We start from the raw sequence: 25,052 nt of genomic DNA on the forward strand, positions 1-25,052 counted from the left end.
ATTACAGTGCAAGGATACTGATAAGAATCAGCAAAAATAAAAGGCAGAGGGCAGAGTCCAGGAGGGACCAGGCTCAAGCTTCCAGTTGTCCTCCCCCAGTGGAGCGGTGTGGACAGGGCTTAATCCTCCCAGCAACAGTGTGTGACAACATATGTGGAGTACTGCCAGCCAGGGAAACTCAACTCACTGGAGCGCTGGTCTCCAGGGTTTTACAAGGATCAGTCACATACATAGGTATGCAGTGCCCGTGTGGCTATCATGAGTTCCTCAGTCTCTAGCCCCTCTAGAGATCATGCGGATATGGTATGGTCCAAGGCCCTGACCATAATTTACATTGTTAGTGTAAATTATTTGGCATGACTTAAGGCCCCGGGCATATAGTGACCCTCTCATCAGGCAGGATATTCCAAAGACTGAAGTTATCTCCCAGAAGGTGGTCAAGGGCTAGTTTCTTTGTAAAGTTCAGAGTTTGAACATCCCACACTTGTTGAGTTAATCCTTCAGGATACACATCCTTAATAGAGAAACTGAGGCTCTGTTGAGTTTAAAGTGAGGCATTAATAAGAGATACGAGAAGGATGTGCTCTTCTGCTGCTCACCAGTTATTTAGAAATTGTCAGCCAGAGAATTTCAATTGAAGTGAGGATGAGAAACTTCTGATGAGTCACTCACATACCCCAGATAACCATTTCCCTCTGTTCCTACTTCCAGACTTAGCTGAATCACTGAAGAAAGGACCACAAGCCCAGGAATTTTAAAAAGCTTCCCACATGATCTCCGTACTCACATGCTTATATGGAAAGTACAAAAAGAACATATGGACGAGTGAGAAATATACTAGAGAAAACAATCTCAACAGAACTGAAAAATATCTTTTAAAACAGACTTAACAAAAATATGTTTTTCCCCTTGGAAAAGGAAGATAAAATTCATAGAGGATAAGAATACAAATACTGAATATATTTAATGTATTTTAGTTTGACCAAAGATAGATTTATAATGGTCAGCCAGAAGTAGCTGAAAGAATGCTGAGATTTACTGAGCTTCTCTTCTAAAGAGAGATAAAGCAACTAAATTGATAGTAATTGGATCTCGTGCTCCTCTGAATGCCACTCAGCAGAAAAAGCTCAGACCCCTGAAATGGCTTCGAGGTGAGTGACCAGCGAGGAGTCAGCCCACTTTGACAGACATGGGCTGCACGGGAGCATTCTGAGTCCTGAGGCTGGCCACACATCGAGATAGGAGTGTCCACGTAATGCCCCGAGACTCCACTCTTCTACCTCTGGGATCCTCTCCACTTACGGAGCCTCTGCCAGGTCCCAAACAGCTGGACTCCAGGCAGGAAAGGCCAGTCCCGAATTCATATCTATCCCAAAGGAGAGAACAAGTCTAAATATCACATATTTGGGGACCCAGGAGGTGGAGGCTTCCCCATCTTGTCAAGTGTCTGGAGTAAGCAGTGGTCAGTTAGGTAGGCTGGCAGAAAACTGGAATAGGCTAATTAAATAACTCTGGATTACTGTGAGAAGCTATTCTGGGGATGTGACCACGGAACTGGCCACGTAGACCGAAGTGCCTGTTTTGCTGGGGAAAAAGGGAAGTAGAGTATCATTTAAAAGTCCACTCAGCTAGGAGTAAGCCACAAACGCATTTCACATCCCCACGGAGTATACTCTGAGAATTTGGAGGGAAAGTGCGATTCCAGAATATCCAAGAAACTTTAGGGGGAAATACGATAAGGAAGATGCTAAATGAAAAAGTAAAGTACTTTATAACACCGGAATAATTATTAAGTATAAGGGGGGGAGGGGTGGTCAAGAACACGTATATAAATTAAAAAGAAAGAAAGGTGACACACACTGGACAAGAAACAGTACTAGTCGGGCCATATCTTATGAGAATGTAACACCAATAGCTTAAAAATTTAAGCAAAATATTTTAACTACATTAGGATACTAAAATGAGTAAATATTCACATAATCTTGGGTGAGAAGGCCTCTACAGCATGACAACAAATGAGAAATTAATCAAAAAAATATTTACGGCTTTAAGTTTTTAAGTATTAAATATTTCTCAATGGCAAAACTACTGTTAACAAATCAAATGAGAGAAAAATTATTTGCAGAATGTTGGTAAAACAAAGAACTAACATTCTTAATACATAAAGAACTATTGGAAACCAATAAACATTCCACCAAAAAAAGGACAAAACCCACCTAAGAAGAATATCAACAGCCAAAAAGCATGGGAAATAGAAATGATCGACTACATTAATATCTGAAGAAATGCAAGTTAGAGCTAACAAGGTTATTTAAACAGGCAGTTTCATAAATAGAAGCCATCGTTGAAAAAAATTTGCCAAAACATCAAAAGCCCTTAAAATATATATGATTTTTAACACAATGATTCTACCCACAGACATTCAACAAAAGGAATAAGTATGCACCCAAAGATGCAGCCCCAAAAATGGTCTCTGTAGCAGTATATATATATGTATATATATATATATATGTATATATATATATGTATATATATATATATACATATATATATATATATACATATATATATATATATATATGAAACACTCAGACAAAAATCCTAGGTGATCAGAAACTGGGAATCATTTACGTGATTTTTAGCACATTTGTAAATGTGAGGTAGATAAGTAGATAACAGTACAGTCAAGAAAATGGCATTATGAAAGTACAGATATAGATGTCCACAGTATGCTGACCAGGAATAGGCGGGTTCCAAGGGGGAAATTTCAGAATCTAAGTAAACTTCGCCAGCAGGAATGAAGAAAGCGTAAGGCAGATGCTAACATGAAATGGTAGGCGAGAGGCAAAACACAGAGTCCTGAATGAATGGTTGAGTACTATTAATGTGACTTTCTACAACCTACACACGTAAAAGTTTCCGAGCAAGGGAATGGTGTGAGAAGGGCAGTGTGATCAAATGCACACCTAAGAGAGTGCAAGACGGAGTCGAGGCTTAAAGAGCTTAGAGAATGGAGATGTGTGGGGTTGACGAGAGGGCTACCAGACAGCAAAGGCGTGGACGTGAAAGCTACCTTTGGGGAAGGCTGAGGACCTTCCCCTGGACAGCTATGTACCAAAGGGGCAAACAGATAATCGACTCTTTGGGGGCATTTTCTGTAGAGTCTTCCCCAAATTTTTAACTAGGTAATATCTTTAGTCGACTCCAAAATTTTATAAAATGAGAGTGGGTAACCAATCCAATAAATAGTTGATTATCTTGAGAACTTTGCTGACTTGTGATTTTATGTGACCTGAATTCTATGTGACACTGTTGTCTTGCCTGAGCGCATAGATATTTAAGTACATCAATAGGTAAATGGAGAAATAGAAAGATGGGTGGGAAGACAGAGTCGCTTTTTTTTAAGTAATAGAAAGATAGGTATGACTTCAAAGTGAGTGTTAAATTTCATCTCAGACTTAAGTCATCATCTCTTCCGGACTCTTCAATAAAATTAATAGCAAATTTTCATTATAGAGGCCTGAAAAGCTAAAAGAAATGACTTCAAAAATTCAACACTCAAAGCTTGTAAAATATCCAAAGAACCAGAGTGCTAGAATTATCCTGATTCAGAGGGATGAAAGAATATTTATCCTTATCGAACTCCCAAATTATTCCAATTTAGATTCCCATAGGTTGTACCTCCAAAGAGGGGGAAAATCACTTTACCTTAAGGCACTGATTCAGGTACACACTTAAACATAATAGGATGACATAACAGGAGAAAGCAGAACACCATGATGCTTTCTGATGCAAAAATATTTGTGAATTAAATTTTATCTGCAAAAGAATCATCTAAGGAAAGACTAAAAATGAAATATTCCTTTCTCTTCTGATTCTCATCAAAGATGACCAAGTTCACGCCTATTTTTATATAGAACACTTGCAATTAAGGGAGACAAAGACGCCTCACAGAACCATCTGAATGTCCCTGGAACCACCGGCATAGAAAACGTTAACTTTCGCTGGCCATTAATCCAAAGACAGATAAACAACTCTACGGTGTGTTGTCATCTGAAGGGTAAGACAATTCTAATTTGTAAGGAATTTGTAAGAACCTTTCTCAGGTTCTGAAAAACAAAGCCTTAGCAATTTATGAAGTCATTGTGGCCCTGATAATACAGGTCACAAAAAATTTAAAAAAAAAAAAAAAGAAAGGCAGCATCCATTTTCCCCAGGAGAGAAATGCTGAATGCCATATTGTCATAAAAACATTGGCACATTTCTATCAAGATGATCTCTTTACAATGCAAAACTTTCGAAGCTGAAAGCTAAAATACTTGTTGGCAAAGTGGCTCCAGTCTACCAAAGGCAATTGCATAGCAAATTTTTCCCGTGGCTTGCTACATTGCCGAAAGCCTTCCCTGACTATCCTACCTGCCTCAGCCCCTCTCTCACTCCCCCATCATCCTCTGTCCCTATGCAGTTTTATGTTTTATTTTTGTTCACAGCAGTCACAATTAGTTGAAATCACCCTATATATCTATATGTTTGCTCTCAGTCTCCCCGTTGGAATGTAAGTGCACTGAGGGGCAGGGACTCAATCTTCCTCAGCACAGTGTCGCCAGCGCCAGGCACATGGAAAGCAGTCGAGTTATACTTACGGAATGAATTAACTAAGAGATAAAAAAGAAGGGAGGAAGAAAGAAAGGAAGGGCTTAAATCTCATATACACAAATCCCACGATGGAGCACAAATTACATTATTTACATTCGTATGAATAGTAATATTTCCTCTTCCCCAAGAATAGCAATGGTGTATTTTCCTGAGCAAAGGATCTAGTCCCATTTACAGCTAAAGATTGAAAGAAAAATGCCCTCATCTTATGTAACAAGTCTCAGGGAAAAAAAAAAAAATGTTCAAACAGTCAGCAGAAGACTACTTTCGGTACTAAGATTTCATTGATAATTACTTTGATATTAAACTTCTGAGAGGTGCCAATTTTAATTAATAAGGTCATTCTGGGCTTAAGTTCCATTAAATATTTCCTCTTCTCTTCCGCATGTACCTTTAAAATTAAATCCTGTCTCTCTGCTGAAAAAAAAAATATCCTGCTGATTTTCTGAGGATGTGTGGTTATTTTTCTTCCCAGACAAAAAAAAAAAAAAAAAAAAAAAAAACCTCTTCTCATTCATCATACAGATAACTTGGTTATGTTACTGGCATTCCGACTATCTTGAAGAACGGAGGAGGAACTGAAAGGAGGAAGGGGAGAAGAAGAAAGTGAGGGCACATACACTAGGTTAACAGCAAGGCCAAGATTTGAACACGAATATATTCTCATCATGAAACCCAGATTCCAATGGCCAACAACACCAACTTCATAAGCAGAGAGTTTTCTCAAGGTGGTAGTGGAAGAGGACGTCAGAGACATTGCAAGTATGAGGATGGTCTGACGACCTGCTGCTGACTTGAAGACAGAGGGGCTACGTGAAGAGAAATGTGGGCAACCTTAAGAAGGAACATAAGACAGCCCAGAAACAAGGACTGTGGTGCTACAACCGTGGACCTGGGTGGAATGACGGTCCGCAAAGCGACATGTCTAAGCCCTAAACCCCAGGACCTGTGAATGTGACCTTACTTGAAAAAACGGTCTTTGAGAATGTAATTAAGGATCTTGAGATAAGATCATCCTGAATTCAGGGAATGACAGATGTCTTTTGACGACAAAAGCAGAGGCAAATTTGAGACAGACACACAGGAGAGAAGGCCATCTGAAGACACAGGCAGAGATGTGAGTGACAGTGCCATAAACCAAGGATTGCGGGCCGCCATCAGAGGCTAGGAGAAAGGCACGGATTCCACCTCACAGTCTCCATAAGGAACCGACCCTCCTGAGCCTTGATTTCATTCTCCTGGCCTCTTGAACCGTGAAAGAATGAATTTGCTGTTTTAAGCCAGTCAGTGTGTGGTCATTTGTTACAGCAGCCCTAAGAAACTAATACAAACCGCAAGAAACCATTCTGCCAGCAACCTGAATGAGCCCAGCAGCAGATTTTGCCCAGACTATCCTATCAGATGGACACCTGATTTCAGCAGCGTAAGATCCTGAGCAAAGAACCACGTCACACTGCGTCAGGTTTCCGAGCTACAGAGCGTGACTAACAAACAGATGACTTAAGCTACTCAATTCACGTTAATTTGTTATGTGTCACTAGAAAACGAATAGAATATAGAGTTTAATTTTCTTGTATTACATTAATTAAAATTTATAATCCAAAGTTAAAGATTCGATGGTGAGCCGTCTTTCCTCGCTCCTGACATTACTGGGAACGAATGCCCTTGAGTATTTCAAAACTGTGATCAAAGGAGCACTAGAGTTCTGGGAGCTGTTAACAGGTAGGCCAAGGGAACTAGTGTCCTAAGGTCATATAATGTTGAGAAACCCTGAGCTTTAGAATGTTAAATGAGTAAATTGTGAAACTCGAAAGCAAAGAAATAGTGAGCACACAGAATGCTTCAGGACGAACATGTGTTCCTTGGTGGTTTTTGAACATCAAGTGGGCCTACAGTTTAAGGAGGCTGGTTTTGATATTTAAATAAACATTTTTACTTGCATGACTTATAAGCTTCTTCGGTGAAAGAAAAATTAATTTCTACAATATTTGCCTCTACCCAGACAAGCACATTCCATAAAAGCAGAGGCTGTGCCTATCTTGGTCATTATTACATTCTAAGCAACTAGAAATATGCCAGTGAAATACAATGTATTCAATCAGTATCGGTGGGATAAATGGGATGAAGATAGAAAACATTCTCTCCCAAGCTCATTGTACTTAACTCTCCCATGCAGATACCTGCTGGGGAGGAGCTGGTCTTCTGACTGCCCACCACCCTGCCTCCCCCACACCTCTGCTCACCCCAGTCTCGCTGGGAGGCCCATTCCTCTTCTACCCAATCATATCCAGGTTTCAAAGTCTAACTCGAAAGCCATCTCTCTCCAAATGGTATTATAATCTCCACATACGAAAGGCATTAAACAAATACTTGTAACTAAAGTTCATTTCTTTAGAATGCAAAGCATGTACACTAGAAGTAATGGGTCTTTGATAATTATTCATAATTTATAGAGCGAGCAAGTCATCCATGATCTCTATGATAGATGTGGTAACAGTTAATTTTATGTGTCAACTTGGCTGGGCCACAGGATACCCAGACATTTGGTCATTCATTATTCTCGGTGTTTCTTTAAGGCTGTTTCTGGATGAGATTAATGAGTCAGCAGACTGCTCTCCCTACTGTGGGTGGTCTTTACCAAGTAAATTGGAGATCTAAATAGAACAAAAAGGCTGAGTAAGAGGGAACTTCCCAAAATGCTTTGAGCTGAGGGACACTGATCTTTTGCCGTCTTTGGACTTGAACTGAAACATGAGCTCTTCTTGGGTCTCTAGCCTGTCACCTTTCCAAATGGTACTTACAACATCAGCTCTCCTGAGTCTCAGGCCTTAGAACTCAAACTAGAACTACACCATCGGCTCTCCTGAGTCTCCAGCTTGTGGAATGCAGGTGTTAGGGATTCTCAGCCTCCATGATCATGACAGTCAATTCCTAATAATAAATATATGCATCCTATTGGTTGTGTTTCTCTGAGAAGCATAACTAATATTTATAAGATATTTATCCATACAACTGTAAGACATTTATTCTTAGAGTTTTCATTCACATCACACAACAGTTCTGATAAGCACCTGGAACGCAGGTATTAAATGGTCTTTAACGAGATTAAATTATAATCCTTCCTGAAAATTTTTCCAGAGCTATTAGAAAAGACATCCACTTTTTCTCTAGGATCATCACTCAAGAGCCATTTAACTACCAACAAGAAAGAACCTGAGAACAAAGCCACACAGATGTAGGCAGAGTAGAGAGATGGAGAGAAAGACACATACACATAGTTCTGTAGAAATAAACTCAGGCCCCCGAATCCAGCTACATTTGATGCCAAGTCTTGGACTTCTCATTTATGTGAGCAAATAATTATTTTCCAAGTTAGAGTTGACGTTACTGTTTGCAGATAAAATACTCTTAATATAACACTTATGTGTGAAAACTGGGGAGCCATGAAAAAAACTGTCACTTTGTCTTTATCCAAAGTTATTAAGATCAAAAAAAGATTAAAATTTAACAAAATTAAAAGTATTGACATTAACACGTCTAAAGAAGTCCCCACCCACCCCCACCCCCAACCCCGCAGATTTGCTTTCCAAGGTTTCTGTTACAGCGGCCAACAGCAGCCTGAAAATACTAAATGAAAAATTCCAGAAACGATTCATGAGTTTTAAGTAGCGCACCATTCTGGAGTAGCATAATGAAATCTCACGTCATCCTGCTCCATTCCACTTGGGATGTGAATCATCCCTTAGTTCAGCATCTCCATACAGTACAAGCTACTCTTATTACCTTATTATCTATTAGTCACTGAGTAGCCATCTCAGTTATTAGATCAACTGTCACAGTATTGCAGTACCTCTGCTCAAGTCACCCTTATTGACTTAATAATGGCCCCAAAGCGCAAGAGTAGTGATGCTGGCAGTTTAGACATGCAGAAGAGAAGCCATGAAGTGCTTCCTTCAAGTTAAAAAAAAAAAAAAAAAAAAAGGTGAAAGTTCTCAACTTAATAAGGAAAGAAAAAAATTACATGCTGAGGCCACTAAGATCTATGGTGAGGACGACTCTTCTGTGAAATTGTGAAGAAGGAAAAAGAAATTTGTGCTAGTTTTTGCTGTCGCACCTCAAACTGCAGAAGTCACAGCCACAGTGAACGGTAAGTGCTTAGTTAAGATGGAAAAGGTGTAACTTTGTGGGTGGAAGACACGAACAAAAATCGTGTTCCGACTGACGGCAACGTGTTACACCAGAAAGCACTGATTTTATACAAAGACTTCAGCAAGGGGTCCCCTGAGACGAGTGACACCAAGCCATTTACTGCAAGTGTAGATGGTTATACAGATACAGGAGTATGTTTGGCCTGAAAAATAGAAAAATTACTGAAGAGGCTGCATCTGCCAATGAAGAAGCTGCTGCCACATTTCTGGCAGAGCTGACGAAGTGGGTTAGGGTTCGGGGCTACCCTCAGTGTCAGGCCCCCACTGGGGGCCATGGAACTTAGCCCCTGTGGATCAGGGGGAACTATGCATCTGCCAAACTGAGGCGGATGCCATGTAGTTCCTACAAACTCTAAAAACTTCATAATTTTCAGCCATTATATTTACATACTCAATGGAGAACATGAGTTTTCCATTATTAGCAATTGTAAAACTTATAATGATCAAGAGTTATCTTCAAAGAGTAAACTCCTGGCCAGAGTTTCTAGTTTTCCAGAGTTAAAGTGAAATGAAGGCTTCACTTATTTTTTCATTTTTTAAAAATGTTACATAACGCTTATTGAGCCCTCACTACACATGCCAGGGATGCACACCCAGCATTATGTATTTGATGGCCACTTGGCTTCCATGAAGTATGTACTATTACTATTATTGCACCATTACAATCTTCACTTTAAAGGATAATAAAAGAGATTATAATAAAGAGACCTAATAATAATAGCAGTAGTACTAAACACTGTTGAGAGTGTACTATGTCCCACACACTGTACTAAATGTTTTGCAAGAAGTATCCCATTTAATCCTCACAAGCATCTTCTGAGTTAGGTAATATTATCCCCATTCTACAGACGAGGAAACTGAGGCTTGGGAAATGAAACGCAGAGTCCAGATCTGTACTTCACATCAAAATCGGTGCACAAGTTTCGAAAGCATCCACCTCCCATTATCCAAAGTGCATTTCAGGTTGCTTAATAGAAACCTGAACTCATCCACATTACTTTTGTTCTTGACTTGCCATGTGGTTTGCCTTTGTATTTTCCTCTTTAATGCCTCATGTCTAGAAAATGTAAAGATGTACATTAAAGGGAATACATTTTATTTATTCCAGCTTAAATGAATAAAACAGAAGCACTGAATTATATATATTTAATGCTTTTTATTCTACAAACAGTTCCAAAAGTGGGCAAATTTCAGATATGAAGAAATTGTATTTCCAATTCCATGTTCACAAGCTCTTACTAAACTGTGAAGTCCTATTGGAGGAAATCCTGTCTCTTTTGGGAGAGGACATCTCAGGTCCTGAAAATACTTCCCCACAAGTTGTTAAGTGGCAGATATACAAAGCACATCTTTTAAAAATCATATTTGTACGAAAACTACATTTTTAGGCATCTTCTTGTCAGAAAGACACGTATAATTATATATAAGCAGAAGTGTAAGATGGTACTGAAAGCATTAATTAATCCCATGACATGAGATTCTTATATGTACCCACATAAATGCAAACCATGCACTCACACTCATACACACTCAGACGCCGCATAACGACGGGGATGCGTTCTAAGGAATGCACCACTAGGCGATTTCGTCATTGTGCAAACATCACAGAGTGCACTTCCACGAACCTAGGTGGTCTAGCCTACTACACAGCTGGGCTATATGGGATGGCCTACTGCTCCTGGGCTACAAGCCTGTACAGCATGTGACTGTCCAGAACAACACGAGGTTAGATCTCCATAGTCACCCCATTGTGTGTGTGCTATGTGAGCAACAGAAAATGCTAATTAGTTACTTGTTCCACCACCACCTCACCAAAAAAAAAAAAAAAAAAAAAGAAAGAAAGAAAGAAAAGTTCTGGTCTCAACTAAACTTAATTTCCATTCCACTAGTTTGGGGAGAAGGAAGATTTCTTTCCATCTCTATCACTTCTGAGTAGGGCCAGGAAAAGATCCAATTTCATCTACCAATAGTCTTGTAATGTTGACCTTGAATTATAAATCTTACCCTTCGAGCCACGAACACCTTTAACTCTGCATAATCTCAGATTCGTGTGCCTTGTGGAAAACAGAAAAAGCTCTACATGGATATTTTTGAAGATGTAGAGCTTTTCTGCAATTCTCCTGAGTCATACGCAGTGTAGTGGTCACTGCCTCTGTTTCTCGACCTCTTTACAGCGAGTATGTAAGCACATGGACATATTCATCACGTGGACCTCGAGACGCCCAGTGCCATCAATGGACCTAGTTTGACAGCGGCATCCTGGACATCCCACAGGTCTCTGTGTGAGTGCAGCGCACGGTACTTACTGGGGAAGTAAGACATCTCTAATGAGAGCCAGAAGATCACTGTCAGAATCGACACTGGCCTCCTGGTTCACGAGTAGAGACGTGGTTTCTGAGAGCAGCCGCAAGCTGAAGAGTCTCCACTCCACTGGAAAGGAAAACAACACCAAGAATGTGACTACATGGAGGCAGAATGAACACAGAACATGTAACTGATGGAATTCTCATCGATATGGTCGCTTACCATTTTGGCTTTGAACCAGGGAGACCAAGGGTGGTAGGATATAATCAACAACCTAGAAGAAAAAATGATAAAGACTTGGTTCAAATCTCTGTAAACACAAAACTGTTATCAGCCACTATCTACGCTTTTTTTCCACTGACAGAATCACTGATCACTGGAGTAAAAAGAATCAAGAGCTAAATTTATCCTGGATTTAAAGTCTGCATGACATTTAATAAACTACCAAGCTCATTTAACTCTGAAAGAGTGCTCTGGTCAAAATGACATTATGATCATTCATACAGTAATTTATCAAAACCTTCAGGGTTTATGAAAGGAACTTTAGTACATAATGCAAACTCTGGCATGGGTTGACATTAAACCATCAAATTAATATATATGAACTGGTGATCGTTACTCAAGTTTAAGATAAACAACGATCAAAATGTTGGGGGTAAAGTAGACACATAATCCTCATGTTTTGTCGAATACCTCAAAGAGCTATGACAAGTTAATCTTGGTTATTTTTAGAAATAGATTCAAAAGTCGTAAATCCACTATATGAACTACCTTTATGATTTCCTAGTTATATAAGAGGAGCACAATCAAATACAACTTTAAACCTCCAAGATGAGAAGTTTTTTCTTCCAAATGAAAATGAACAATGAAGAAACGACAAAGCTCTTCCACAGTCTAATTTTGAAACCTACTATCTCATTTGATGAACTATTTTGGCGACGATAAACAAAATTCCTGTTGTTTACAACTCAATCTATTCCTGCTCCTCTGAATGTATTTGTTCTCTCTACACTTATAAAAAGGCAGGAGAAGCTGTTCACAGACCAGCCACACCATCTTGCCGTCTAAACCAATGAGATGATGCCCTGTACAGGTAAAGCGCTCCACTCACGGGTGGTGACCCATCGGTGCTGTTCTAACTCCACTTCGCATCGTAAATTTACACTTAATAGTATATCTCAGGTATTTGTACAAGAACCCTAAAAACCAGGGATGTTTTGTTTATTATCTTCTATTAAGTGACGTCTCATCACTTAAAACAAAAGTTTTAATTCCGCTAAGGAATTCTGAGAACCCGAAATTCCGGTTACATCGAAAGCAAAAATGATGCAAAGAAAAGAAATATATCCCACTGTTAACGCCTCTCGACATGATCGACACCTATCTTGAAAGTTTAAAGAAAGTATCCTAAGAAAAAAGTGAGACTGAAATAACTGATCTACGTGTCCGACTCAGGAAGTCTGCAAAACAATAATTAAGCACTCAAAATAAAAGTTAGAGCAAAAATATCCCAACATGCCTACAACCACCAATTAATTCACATAACTAGAAAAAGATGCCATTTGCAACAGCAATAAAATTCTAAAAGCCTCTGCTCTTTCTCATTCAGGTGGTCCTCGGCAGCATCCCCCTTTCTCGCTGAACCATCCCTGTTCCATCCTGACACAGGCACAGCACACAGGCCCCCTTTACAGGCTGAACTGAAAGGCCTTCCGAGTCCCCAGAGTGTAAACCAGACCTGGCCGAGGGTTTGGAGTGATGAAGATTTTATAACAGCAACACCAACGATTTAAACCTGAGTATTAAACACCCTCTGTTTAGCCTCCTTTTAATCACCTGCAACTCTTTAACTTTTTTCCCTGTCCTTCTCCCTTCACAAGCTCTTTTTTCTCCGGCACTGGAGTCTGACTCTTCTGGGCCCCCCTCGTGGCTCCTGCCCACTCTCTTCCTTTCTAATCTCCCCCACCACCCAATACCTGCTCACTAGGGAGACAAATTTTAGTTACCGTGGCACCCCCATCCCCTTTGTCCATCCAGGCTTCTAGGTCACTCCTAGATTCCAACCTTTAAAAGAAACAGAAGTCCAATACAGACCCTGATGGTTATGAGAAGGTCAGGAAGACACTGAAGGCGACAGCTTTTTCTGCCTTCCATCAGACCACATTCCCAGGGAAAGGGCACCTACATGCGAAGAGGAGGGTCCCCTCCACATAATCCGAGACCCATACCTCCTCCCAGAGATGAAGGATTCTCACTTCCAAATACACGTTTAAACCCTATTTTATATTTTCTTCTTTAACACCCATTGGTTTTTATCTAAAATTGTGGATAAATTTCCTTAGGATCTGAGAAGTTTCAAATCCTGTATCATACCAACACAGAGAATGATTATTAATTAATCATGCGGCAGAAACTCCCTTGACTTAAAAATAATATTTAGCGAGCTCAGTCTGAGTCATGATGAAGCTCAATCTCCATTTTGAGAAGTCACATTAAAATGACAGGCTTTAATGATAACTCAATGTCAAATGGCAAAAATACGGTAAGGAAGGAAAAGGGGACAAAAACCTAAAAACTCCCTTTACCAAATCATTTCCAATCACAGTGAGGAAACCATGATGACAAAATCTGACACAGAGTCTGACAGAGAAAACTTTCTAAGCCTTCGCTTTGGCTCATTGATACCATGTCTCCTTGTTAAAAAGAAGAGACTGAATCAACTACGACAACAGAGGAATTTTAATATTTAATGCTACTGGCATTGCTTTCTTAAATAAAGACATATCTGTGCATTTAGGACCTAACAACAGAGACACACGGACTCTTTGAAAATGCAGATTCCCAAGTCTATGGGCTTTTTATTTCTTTGCTCAACAACTGGGACCACCCATCCAAAAAATGTGTGTGTGTGTGTGGTAGGTGGCGTTGCTACAAGGCTACAAGCATATTGGGCTACATTACTACATCCCAAAGGCATGTCCCAAAAGAAATGAATGTCTGTGACTTAGGATGTCAAAGACAGTTCTGGGACATTTAAGCTAAACAATCACGAATGCACTAAAATATCGAAATAACACTTCATGAAACCTTATTTCGTTTGCTCTTAAACAAAGTCATTGATGCCCAAGATGATGCTTTGTTTATAATTTAACAAACTTATTTTCCATTTTAAGAAACGTTGAACATGTGATACTGAAATTCAGCAGCTTTAACCTGTAAGTAAGCCACTGTATAACCATATTCAAATTTTCTTCTTTTCAGAAAGAAAAAAGCAACAATCTTATAACTATGAAAAGTATATTTGCAAAACTTAATCATTTGTGATGAAAGCAGGCTTCACAGTCTGTTATTTTTGTAGATAGGTGGGTTTTTTCCTTTTTTTTTTAATTTTACTGATGAAAGTAAATCATTTGAAAACTGAAGTTTACCAATCTAAGCACTCACTTAAAATTCTTATTCTGTATTAGAAAATTAATCATCGCTTCCTTCATTTCAATACACCTTAAAAATCTGGTACAGCTGACAGCACAATAATTAACATGTTCTCACCAACCGCCAGTCCTCTATAATATCAGACAAACAGGAAAAACGTGCCAAGGACATGACTTCTACCCCTGCCAATGGCAGAGTGGGTCATTCAGAGCGCCCCTTTTGAGGAGAGCTAGGAAAACTAGACGTGACATTGTTTAAGTCTTCTTTATAACATGAAGTATCTAAAAAAGAGATGAAGGTATTCCCAAGGTCACATCAAGCTGGCAAAAATTCAAAACCTTAACAATATTGTTAACACTGCAGGCAAACCGGCGCCCTCATGCATGGCTGCGGGAGAAAGCAAAACAGACCGTGAGCCCACACGTGAGGGGTTCCGGCAGGGTCTAGCAAAACCATGTCTGCATTTGCCTTTGGATTCCGCAGTCACCCTTTTGGAACTTGCCCTGAAGATCCACCTCCAACAACAGGAAAGTGCATATGCACGACGTTATTTGTTTATAACTGAAAAATATGAGAGACTACCTAAATGTTCAAACACACGAGACGGGCTAAACAACCTACGGTACACACGCGCGCGCAGTGGAGTTCTATACCGCGCTCGTGAAGAATGATGAAGATCTCTGTGAACTGATATGGGGTAATTTCCAACATCTATTATTAACTGAAAAAAGCGAAGTGCAAAAGAACAAATACAATATGTTATCTTTTGTATAAGAAAGAAGGGGAAATAAGAAAACATATATTTTTGTTCACAAAAAGAAACATGAAAAGCATACAACCAGAAAGCAATGAAGCTGGTTACCTGTAAGACTGGGGAAGTTAGATGGAGCAGTGACGAAGGAGAAGAGACAGATATCCAGGGGAAGGAAGTGACACTCCTCTGAGCACATCTCTCTCTATAGTTTTAACTTTTGGAATCGAGTGAATCTTCTACACATGCAAAACGATAAAATCTAAAAGGATAAGAAGGGGGAAAAGAAAACCTAAAATTGAAAGCAGACTAAAAACAAATCAACTATTTCAAATGAATATTTTAAGAGGGGAGGAGGGGGACACAGTATTGACTATGTACCTACTATTATTTGCTTGAGTGACATGTGGGAGGTGGAAGGGAGGAGGGAATTCTGCAGACAAATCCTGATTTGTGTTTGTTTCTGTAGTGGTTTGGGTGAAGCAACTGTGTAACAATTTCAGAGGTATTACAGGATTAAGCAAATGAGAACATGTGCTCATGTTGAAAGCCAGAATTTTTACAAAGGAGGAAGGAACACACAAACGTGGAAATGAGGAAGGCAAGAGAAAACGATGTAGGGATGGATTAAATTTGAAGATACCGGTGTGAGCTCATGTAGAAATATGTCTGTGTGAGTGTGCATGCATGTATACATAAGTATGCATATGAGTGGGTAATGCATGTGTTCATAATGTGCATATACATGTATATATTTCCCAGCTCTGTTTCTTCAAAGGTCCTAGAAGCTAACACTTCCCAGGAGACAAGAGCACACTTAGTTCTCTGACTGTGGTCTCTAATGCCAAAAGAGAACCACGGCTCCTTGGAGAAATGATGGATGCCAGGGCAGGGTACTTACAAACTGAGGCAAGACTGTCTTGTTGTAACAGAAAGTAAAGAATCACACAAGAAATGCTGACGTACGTCTCCATAGGAGACACAGGAGCCAAGGTGAAAGGGTTTACACTAGCCAAATCTGGATAATCTGAGCACCAAAGTAATTACAGTAATGAAGCTATTGATAAAAACAGGAATCTGTGGTAGACAGATGTGACGTCCTAATCCTAAAACCTGTTGATTCGGTACCTGACACAGCAAAAGGGATTTTGCAGATGTGATTGATGAGGTGTTTATCCTGAATTACACAGGTGGGCTCAATATAATAAAAAGGGTTCTTGTAAGAGGGAGATAAGAGGGTCAGACTCAGAGGAGGAGATGTTAAGATGCTTCACGCAGCTGTGAAGATGGAAGAAGAGGCCATGAGCCAAGGAACGCAGGCAGCCCCTGGAAGCTAGAAAAGGCAAGGAAACAGATTTTCCCCAGAGCCTCCAAAAGCAACACAGGTATACTGACATCTTGATTTAAGCCCCAAAGACCCATTTTGTTCTTCTCATCTCCAGAACTCTGAGACAATAAATTTGTGTTGTTTTAAGCCACTAAATTTCTGGTAATTTGTTACCACACCTAAGGGAAACTAATACAAGTCCATGATTAATTGTCAATGATTAAGTGACTGACAGAAATGCTCATTCATATCAGTTAACTTTGCAAAAAAGTAGACTTACACTTACCGAGTTCTAAACACTTTATTTATTAAAAATGTCTTCGTATTTATGTAAGCTTTTTAATTTAATATAACATACACACACGAAAGTGTACTTACTAATCCTAAGTATATATCTCAGTTAACTTACCCAATCATGTAACTAACTAGCTCCCCTAGACTGAAACAGGACATCACCAGGACGTTAGAAAGCCCAACTCCCCCCGCCATGGCCCCTTCCAGTCACTGCAGTCCTCAAGGGTCATCATTATCCTTACTTACAATAGATTAGCTCTGTCTGTTTTTAAACTTAATGGAGAATGGATCATGATATTTTATCTTTGTTATCTTTGTCCCGGTATTAAGTTTGTGAAATCTACTCATGTTCTTAAGTGGAACTGTATGCAAATCATTCCTTTTCTTTGCTGCGTATTATCCCATCATGTGACTGTATTTATTTACTTATCCATGAGGTTGCTGATGGGCACTTGTACAGTTTCCCAGTCGGGGCTCTGAGCATCCTTATGTATGTATTTCGGTGAACACATGTTCATGTTTCTATTGAATATACATCCAGAGGTGAAATTGCTGAGCCACAGAATGTGCATTCAACTTCAGCAGTTACTATCAGTTTTCCAAAGTAGTTGTCCAACTTCACTCCTACTAGAAGCTTCCATCTGCTCTACATCCTCATCAACTCTTATCATTAATTCAAAAATTTGATTTAATTCAAGTTAAATTACTCAATATTTATTAGCCTCTAGCCTTTAGTTTAAAAATTTACAAAAGGACAGGATTTTTCTTCATTTAAAAAAATATTACTAGTCTACAGCCATGCCACCCTGAACAAGCCCGATCCCATCTGATCTCGGAAGCTAAGCAGGTCCGCGCCTGGTTAGTACTTGGATGGGAGACCGCTTAGGAAGACCAGGTGCTGTAGGCGTAAAAAATAAAAATAAATAAGAGATTGTAAGCTGACAAGGTCCTTGCAATCCGCGAGGTCACCCAAGGATTACCTCACCTAGAAAATAAAACTAAAATAAAAATAATGAAAATAAAAAATATTACAGCTTATTTTTTTAAGTTAAAGAAACTGAAATATATTTGGGGCAACTTTTATTATTATTACCAGAATTTTCTAACAAAGGATCACCTTTATTTTTTCCTTTGCTATTATAACATTTTTTGAAACCACCATGAATGGAACAAATTCTCTGTACAAATCGAATCATTGCGGTATTTGACTGCTCTGTAGGCCACACTGATGACTTCCAATGCTGAGTTACTAAATGGTCTAAACTCTGGGAAAAAATCTGAGTTTAGCACTTGTGCTCAGCAAGAATTAAATGCATGTAACCACTTCCATATAATAAAGTATTGATCTGCAGCCTTGAACATACTTTGTATAGCATTTCGAGCAATGTTATGCTCCTTGGGGTGCTAAATCTTCCATTTCATGTATTCCAGTCATGCTGAAGAAGTGGTAATTAGAGGATTTCCCATGAGTTAAAGCATTAAAAAATGTTTTTATAAAGCCCATGAGCTGCGATACCTTTCCTATCATAGCACATTCTGTAGTTTCAGAGATTATTATAATAGCATTTCATGATTAGAAAATAAACTAATTAAATATCTATTTAAATGTAAGTACAGATATTTGTAACTTCTGGATCACTACAAATTATTCACGGGTTATTACTCATTAGAGTAAAAATCAATAAGCAACACTTAAGCAAGTACTAGCTCAAAGGAAGACTAAGAAATCACTGCTCAGAAAGTGACTACAACAAACAGGGTTTCTGTTAATAGTGGGTATAGTACTTATTTGAACTAACTATCACTGAAAACAATAAAAAATGCCAGATAAAACATAAAAGAAAAACACCTTAAAAATACTTAAAATCTGAAAATCCAGTGGGAGAACTTCCAGACCAATTTCTGAATGAAAGTCTTAACTAGAAAGTTGAGAACTCAACTCAGTGTGAGCATTGGTGTCCAATTGTCTCAGCACCATTTACTGGCTGTGCCCTGGAGGCATTTACCAGTAATACAAACACAAGGCTCCGGTAGGGCCCACTGGGTAAGAGACAGGGATCTAAGTCCAGATCTTCCCAGCATATAGTTCTGTGAGTCTCCCACACTGACCTGGGCACTGGGAAGCAGGGACTACTACACTGTCAGAGCAAGAGAAACCAGATCCAGTCACCAAGCTGTGCACACACATTCACACTCCTGGGAAATGCTGAGAAGGCTAATCTGGGAAGTTATAATCTCAGACCTATGGACTCGGGGATTTGAAAAATGGGTACAAATGACCTTACTCTGAGGTAGCCTTGAATTTTAGGGCCCTGAACAAATGTGAAGGCTCCCGGAGGAGGGAACATCAACACTAGGCTTCAGGGAATGCCTATGACAAACAAGCAGTAAACAATAATAAGGTCTTTGAGAAAACAAGATGATTTTGAATATGAGCAAGATATAATAGATACCACATTACATCAGTTTTCTGATATTAGAATTAATCACACATAGTAAAAACAACTACATCTAACAAATGCGAATAAATAAATTACAAACTGGGAAATACATATATATAGAAATATATGTACATAGATATGGAACAGAAAATTATTAAAAGCAATAGATTGAAAAAAAAAAAAGACAAGCAGAATTTTCTAGTGAAAACAGAACTTCTACATATGAAAAATAACCAAAATTAAAAACTCAATGGTTATATTTAGCACCAGACTGACTACACATGGAAGACAAATGGAATTATCCAGAATATAAACAAAATTATCCAGAATATAACACAGAAAGAAAAAAATGGAATATATAGTAAGAAGTATAGAAAATACAATGAGAAAGTTTAACGTACATGTGATCTGAGCTGTTGAAGGAGACAGAACAAAGGATAGAGAGCATAAGGAGAGATGATGGCTAAGAATTTTTCAGAAATTATGAAAAAGGACAATCCACAGATTTAAGAAGCAAAGAGAATCCCAATCAGAATAAAGAAGGTTCATATTTAGTTATATCATAGCGAGTCTACAGAAAACCAAAGATCCTACCCTTCCTCCAAAATAAGTCTTAAAAGGGGACAAAGGAACAAAGAGATAATTTTCACAAGGAAAACAGACTACCAGCTAACCTCTCAATAGCAATAATTCAGAACATAAGATAACATCTTCACAGCACTAAACAATAACAAAAACTACTGCCAACCTAGAATTTAATACTCAAAAAAAAATCTCCCTCAAGAAACAATGACTTCATCAATGAGTTTGCCATCAACACACCCAAGCTAAGGGAAACTGTGAAGAATGTACTTCTGTCAGAAATAAGTGAAGCCAAATAGAAGAAGTGAGAACTAAGAAAGAGAGAAAAACAAAAAAGGCAGTAAATATGTGGGTAAATGTAAGTGAACATTATATTATAGTAGTAATAATGAGTGTCATTTTATTATTTAATAATAAAAGAGTTAAAAGAGAAGCAAGACAGACTTTAAAATATCAGGCAAAAGTAACATATGACATGTGGGGACTAAATGGAATTGAGAAGGCTAAGATCTGTACTTTCCTTAAAGAAAAGAGAGTGTCATGAATTGTAAGAATATCGTTAAAATGTCAACACTACCAAAAGCCATCTACAGATTCAATGCAATCTCTATCAAAATTCCAATGGCATTTTTTCAGGGGGAAAAAAAAAACCTAGAAAAATAAACACTCCTAAAATTTGATGGAGCCATAAAAGGGACCAAATAGCAAAAAAAAAAAAAAAAAAAAAAAAAAATCCTGAGAAAAATAAAACAAAGCAGGGGCATCATACTCCCTGATTTTAAGCTATACTATAAAGCTATAGTAATAGAAACACTGTGATACCAGCACAAAAACAAAGAGACCAATGGGACAGAATTGAAAGCTTATATGGTCGGTGAATATTTGACAAAAGAGCCAAGAATATTCAATGGAGAAAAAACAGCCTCTTCAATAAATGGTAGTGGGATAACTGGATATTGACATATAAAAGAATAAAACTGGACCCCCATCTTATACACTCACAAAAATTAACTTGAAATGGATTAAATGAATTAAAGACTTAAATATAAAACATGAAACCATGAAACCCCTGAAAGAAAACATAAGAATAAAGCTCCTCGACATGGGCCTTGGTAATCATTTTTAGATACTACACCTAAAGCACAAGGGGCAAAATCGAGAATAAACACGTGAGACTACATTAAACCAAAAAGCTTCTATACAGCAAAAGAAACCAACGACAAAGTAAAAAGAAAATCTATGGAATGCGAAAACATATTTTCAAATCATACATCTGATAAGGGGTTAATATCCAAAATATATAAAGAACTCATATAACTCAATAGCAAAAAAAAACAATAATGTAAAAATGGGCAAAGAATCTGAATAGACATTTTTTCAGAAATATACAAAAAGCCACCAGGTACATGAAAAGATGCTCAACATCACTAGTCATTAGGTAAATGCAAGTTAAAAACACAAGATAACAAACACCTCATTGTGTTAGACAAGACGTAAATGCTGGCATGGATATAGAGAAAAGGGAATCCCTGTGCACTGCTGGTGGGACTGTAAATTGGCACAACCACTCTGAAAACAGTATGGAGGATCTTCAAAAAATTAAAAATAGAACTACCATATGATCCAGCAATTCCACTTCTGGGAATACATCCAAAGGAAAGAGATATTCTAACTCAAAGAGATATCTGCACCCCCCCGCCAGGTACAGCAGCATTATTTACAATAACCAAGACACGAAAAAAACCTAAGTGTCCATCAACACATGACTGGATAAAGAAATTGTGGTATGTGTACACACACACACACACAAATATACACACAGTGGAATATTATTCAGCCATAAAAGATGAGGAAATCCTACCATTTGTGACAGCTTAGAAAGACTGCCAAGACATTATGTCAAATGAAATGTCAGACAGAGAAAGACAAATACTATATGATGCCATTTATATGTAGAATCTTAAAAAAAAAACAAAAACAAAAACTCAGAGAAAAAGAGATCAGTCATATTGCTGGCAGAGGGTGGTGGGAGAGGGAACAGGAGGGCGGTGGTCTAAAGGTACATTTTGCAATTGTCAGATAAATACTAGGGATGGAATGTAGAACATGACTATAGTTAACACCGCATGATATAAAGTTATTAAGAGAGTAAATCCTAAGAGTTCTCCTCACGAAGGAAAAAAAATTGTTCTTTACTCTTTTTTCCTTTGTATCATCTCTACACGAGATGATGGATGAACCTACTGCGATAATCATTTTACAATATATGTAAGTCAAACCATCATGTTGTGTGCTTTAAACTTGTAAGTGATGTATGTCATCATTTTTCAGTAAAACTAAGAAAAAAGATAGCTTCTTTTTAAGTTTAGCTTTTAATAAGTTAATATGCATGATGTAAATTTTAGGGTAAGCAGTAAAAAAAACGGAGCATGTATCTAAATGCCAACCTTATCTAGAGAAAAAAATTCAAAAAGTTAGTCAATAGAAAAAAAGTAGGAAAAGAAAAAATACGTGTGACAAAGTTTGAAAGTATGAATCCAAATATATTAACAATAACAGGAAATTAAATTGACTACATGCTCCAGTGAAAAGTTAAATATTGGTCAAAATATATTTTTAAAAAAATATTATATGATATTTATTCAACACAGATCTAAAATATAAGGCTAGAGAGATGTTAGAAGGAAAAAAAATAAAAATATATATCAGGCAAATATTTAGCAAAGGAAAGCATATGTGATTCTATGAAGTTGGGACAAAATAGACCTTAAATCGAAACGCATTAGTAGAAATAAAGGTCACTTCACAATGAAAAAAAGGTCAATTTCATAAAATGATATAATAATTTAAATTTAAATAGCATGGCTTTAAATTTAAATAGCATGGCCTCAAAATATATAAAACAAAAACTGACAGAACTACACAAGAAATAAATTCATAATAGCCTTAAAGGAGATTTATACACACCTCTCTCAGTAATTTATAAAAAAGCCCGACAAAAGTTAGTAAGGACAGAAAAGATTTGAACAAGATGACTAATAAATTTGACCTAATAGATAAATACTGAATACTGCACCTAAGAGCTACAAAATACATATTCTTTCAAAAACATACAGAACGTCTACAAAAAAAAAAACTTACAATGAGTTATAAAACAAGTCAATGAATTTCAGAAGACTGAAATTACAGAGTATTTCTCTAACTTCAGTGTGATTAAGCTAAAAATCAATTATACAAAAATAAAAATAAAAAATGCCCAAATGTTTGAAATTTTACCAGGACAGTTCTCCCAAGAAGACATACAAATGGCCAATAAACATATGAAAAGATGCTCATCATCACTAGCTATTAGGGAAATGCAAATCAAAACCACAATGAGATACCATCTCACACCTGTTAGAATAGCTGTTATCAATCGGACAAGTAATAACAAGCACTGTAGAGGATGCAGAGAAAAAGGAACCCTCATACACTGCTGGTGGGACTGCAAATTGGTACAGTACTATGGAAAACAGTATGGAGGGTCCCCAAAAAAACTAAGAATTGATCTACCATATGATCCAGCAATCCCTCTACTGGGTATTTACCCACTAAGACTTGAAAACCCATATCCAAATTGATATTTGCACACTGATGTGCATAGCAGCATTAGTCACAGTGGCCGGACATGGAAGCAACTGAAGTGTCCTACGATAGATGACTGGCTAAAGAAGCTGTGGTACATATATACAATGGAATATTACTCAGCCATAAGAAGAGATGAAATACTGCCATTTGCGACAACACGGATGGACCTCGAGATAACCATGCTAAGAGAAATAAGCCAAACAGAAAAAGTTGAAAACCACATGATATCACTTATATGTGGGATATAAACCTAAAAGCAACGAAGAAACAGGACAAACAGAGACTCGTGGACAACAGACTAGTGGTTTCCAGAGGGTAACCAATAAATTTTAAAAACTAAACCAAAAATCAAAAAAAGACTTGAACGAGCACTTCATAAAAGAGTATTCTCAAATGGCCAACAAACATTTCAAAAACTATGTGGCCTCATTAATAATCTTGATCACACGAAAATTTAAAACTATGGGGAAATATTGCTATATATCTATCCATTCAAAATTCTGAAATAACAAGAGTTGGAAAGGATGAGATCGGGTACTGTACTGCCTGTGTGAACGTAAACTGGTACCACCTCTTTGCAAAACCTGTGTTATTTTGTACACAGGCTGAGTTTACATATATCCTATAACCACTAATTCGTTCCTAAGTACATACCCTAAAAATAATGCATACTTATGTAAAGCTAAACACATAAACAAGAATATCCACAGCAATATATTTGTAAATGCCAAAAACTAGATACAATCTAACGCCTATTAAAAATAAATAAGTAAACTATGATATATGCATATATTCAGATTTCTACAATATGCAGAATTCCCAAGTAAACAAAAACTGTCTTTTTCAAAAGCTACCAGAACTGACCGTAGAGCAACAGTCTTTCAGTAAAACAGGGTACTGTATTATTGCTTCAAAAGCCGACAACGTGATCTTGATAAATTCTTCCGATGCCATCAGTCCTAGGAATACAGTTAATTATTATAGGAGTTTACTTATATGGTCAAAATCACAATATCAAAGTATTTAAATTAAGGACATAAAATGTCCCATGGTCTACTCACCTACGGCTCCATCTATGTTAGTTTCTCCTGCATCTACTGATTTAATATGACTCTGTAAAAAATAAAAATTTTAATAAATAGAGATTTCAAAATAACTTTGAAACAAAAAGATAGACCATGTTTTACCTCAAACCACATACTGATCTTAATGAGATAACTCATGGAAGGCATTAAGTACTATATACATATTATGAACAATATAAAAAGAGATTTAAAATATGATCCTATGAAATAGTATATATACATTATAAACTATAATCATTTTAAACATACGAATCTCTATCGACGAGATTTAATGTTGAAATAAATCTGATAGCATTATAAGCAGAGAAAAGTCAACCTCTAAAAAATGAGGATAATTCAAGAGAT

The 25,052-nt window shown here is 37.6% G+C and overlaps 1 protein-coding gene, 1 long non-coding RNA gene and 1 pseudogene across 16 annotated transcripts in view; 2 read left to right on the top strand and 1 right to left on the bottom strand.

Moving 5' to 3' along the window:
• Positions 1-25,052, bottom strand: part of ULK4 (unc-51 like kinase 4) — a 378,927-nt gene that overhangs the window by 231,539 nt on the left and 122,336 nt on the right. For 14 of the 15 annotated variants that reach the window (XR_005647494.1, XR_005647495.1, XM_039837390.1 and 11 more), the window contains 4 exons: positions 24,684-24,735; positions 24,487-24,581; positions 11,391-11,442; positions 11,171-11,294 (listed from right to left, as the gene is read on the bottom strand). Coding sequence is in view for 13 of the 15 variants with exons in the window: in XM_039837390.1 (XP_039693324.1) it covers positions 11,171-11,294; positions 11,391-11,442; positions 24,487-24,581; positions 24,684-24,735 (323 nt within the window). In the remaining 2 variants the exon portion in view is untranslated. The remainder of the gene's footprint in view (positions 1-11,170; positions 11,295-11,390; positions 11,443-24,486; positions 24,582-24,683; positions 24,736-25,052) is intronic. The other variant, XM_039837395.1, reaches the window with a different exon arrangement.
• On the top strand, positions 3,620-6,266 carry LOC120582203 (uncharacterized). The gene is made up of 2 exons (XR_005647496.1): positions 3,620-4,060; positions 5,182-6,266. It is a non-coding gene; the product is annotated as an uncharacterized LOC120582203 (long non-coding RNA).
• Positions 17,761-17,879, top strand: LOC120582697 (uncharacterized; annotated as a pseudogene).

This window comes from Pteropus medius, unplaced genomic scaffold, assembly GCF_902729225.1.
Source record: "Pteropus medius unplaced genomic scaffold, Ma_sr-lr_union100, whole genome shotgun sequence".
Taxonomy (NCBI): domain Eukaryota; kingdom Metazoa; phylum Chordata; class Mammalia; order Chiroptera; family Pteropodidae; genus Pteropus; species Pteropus medius.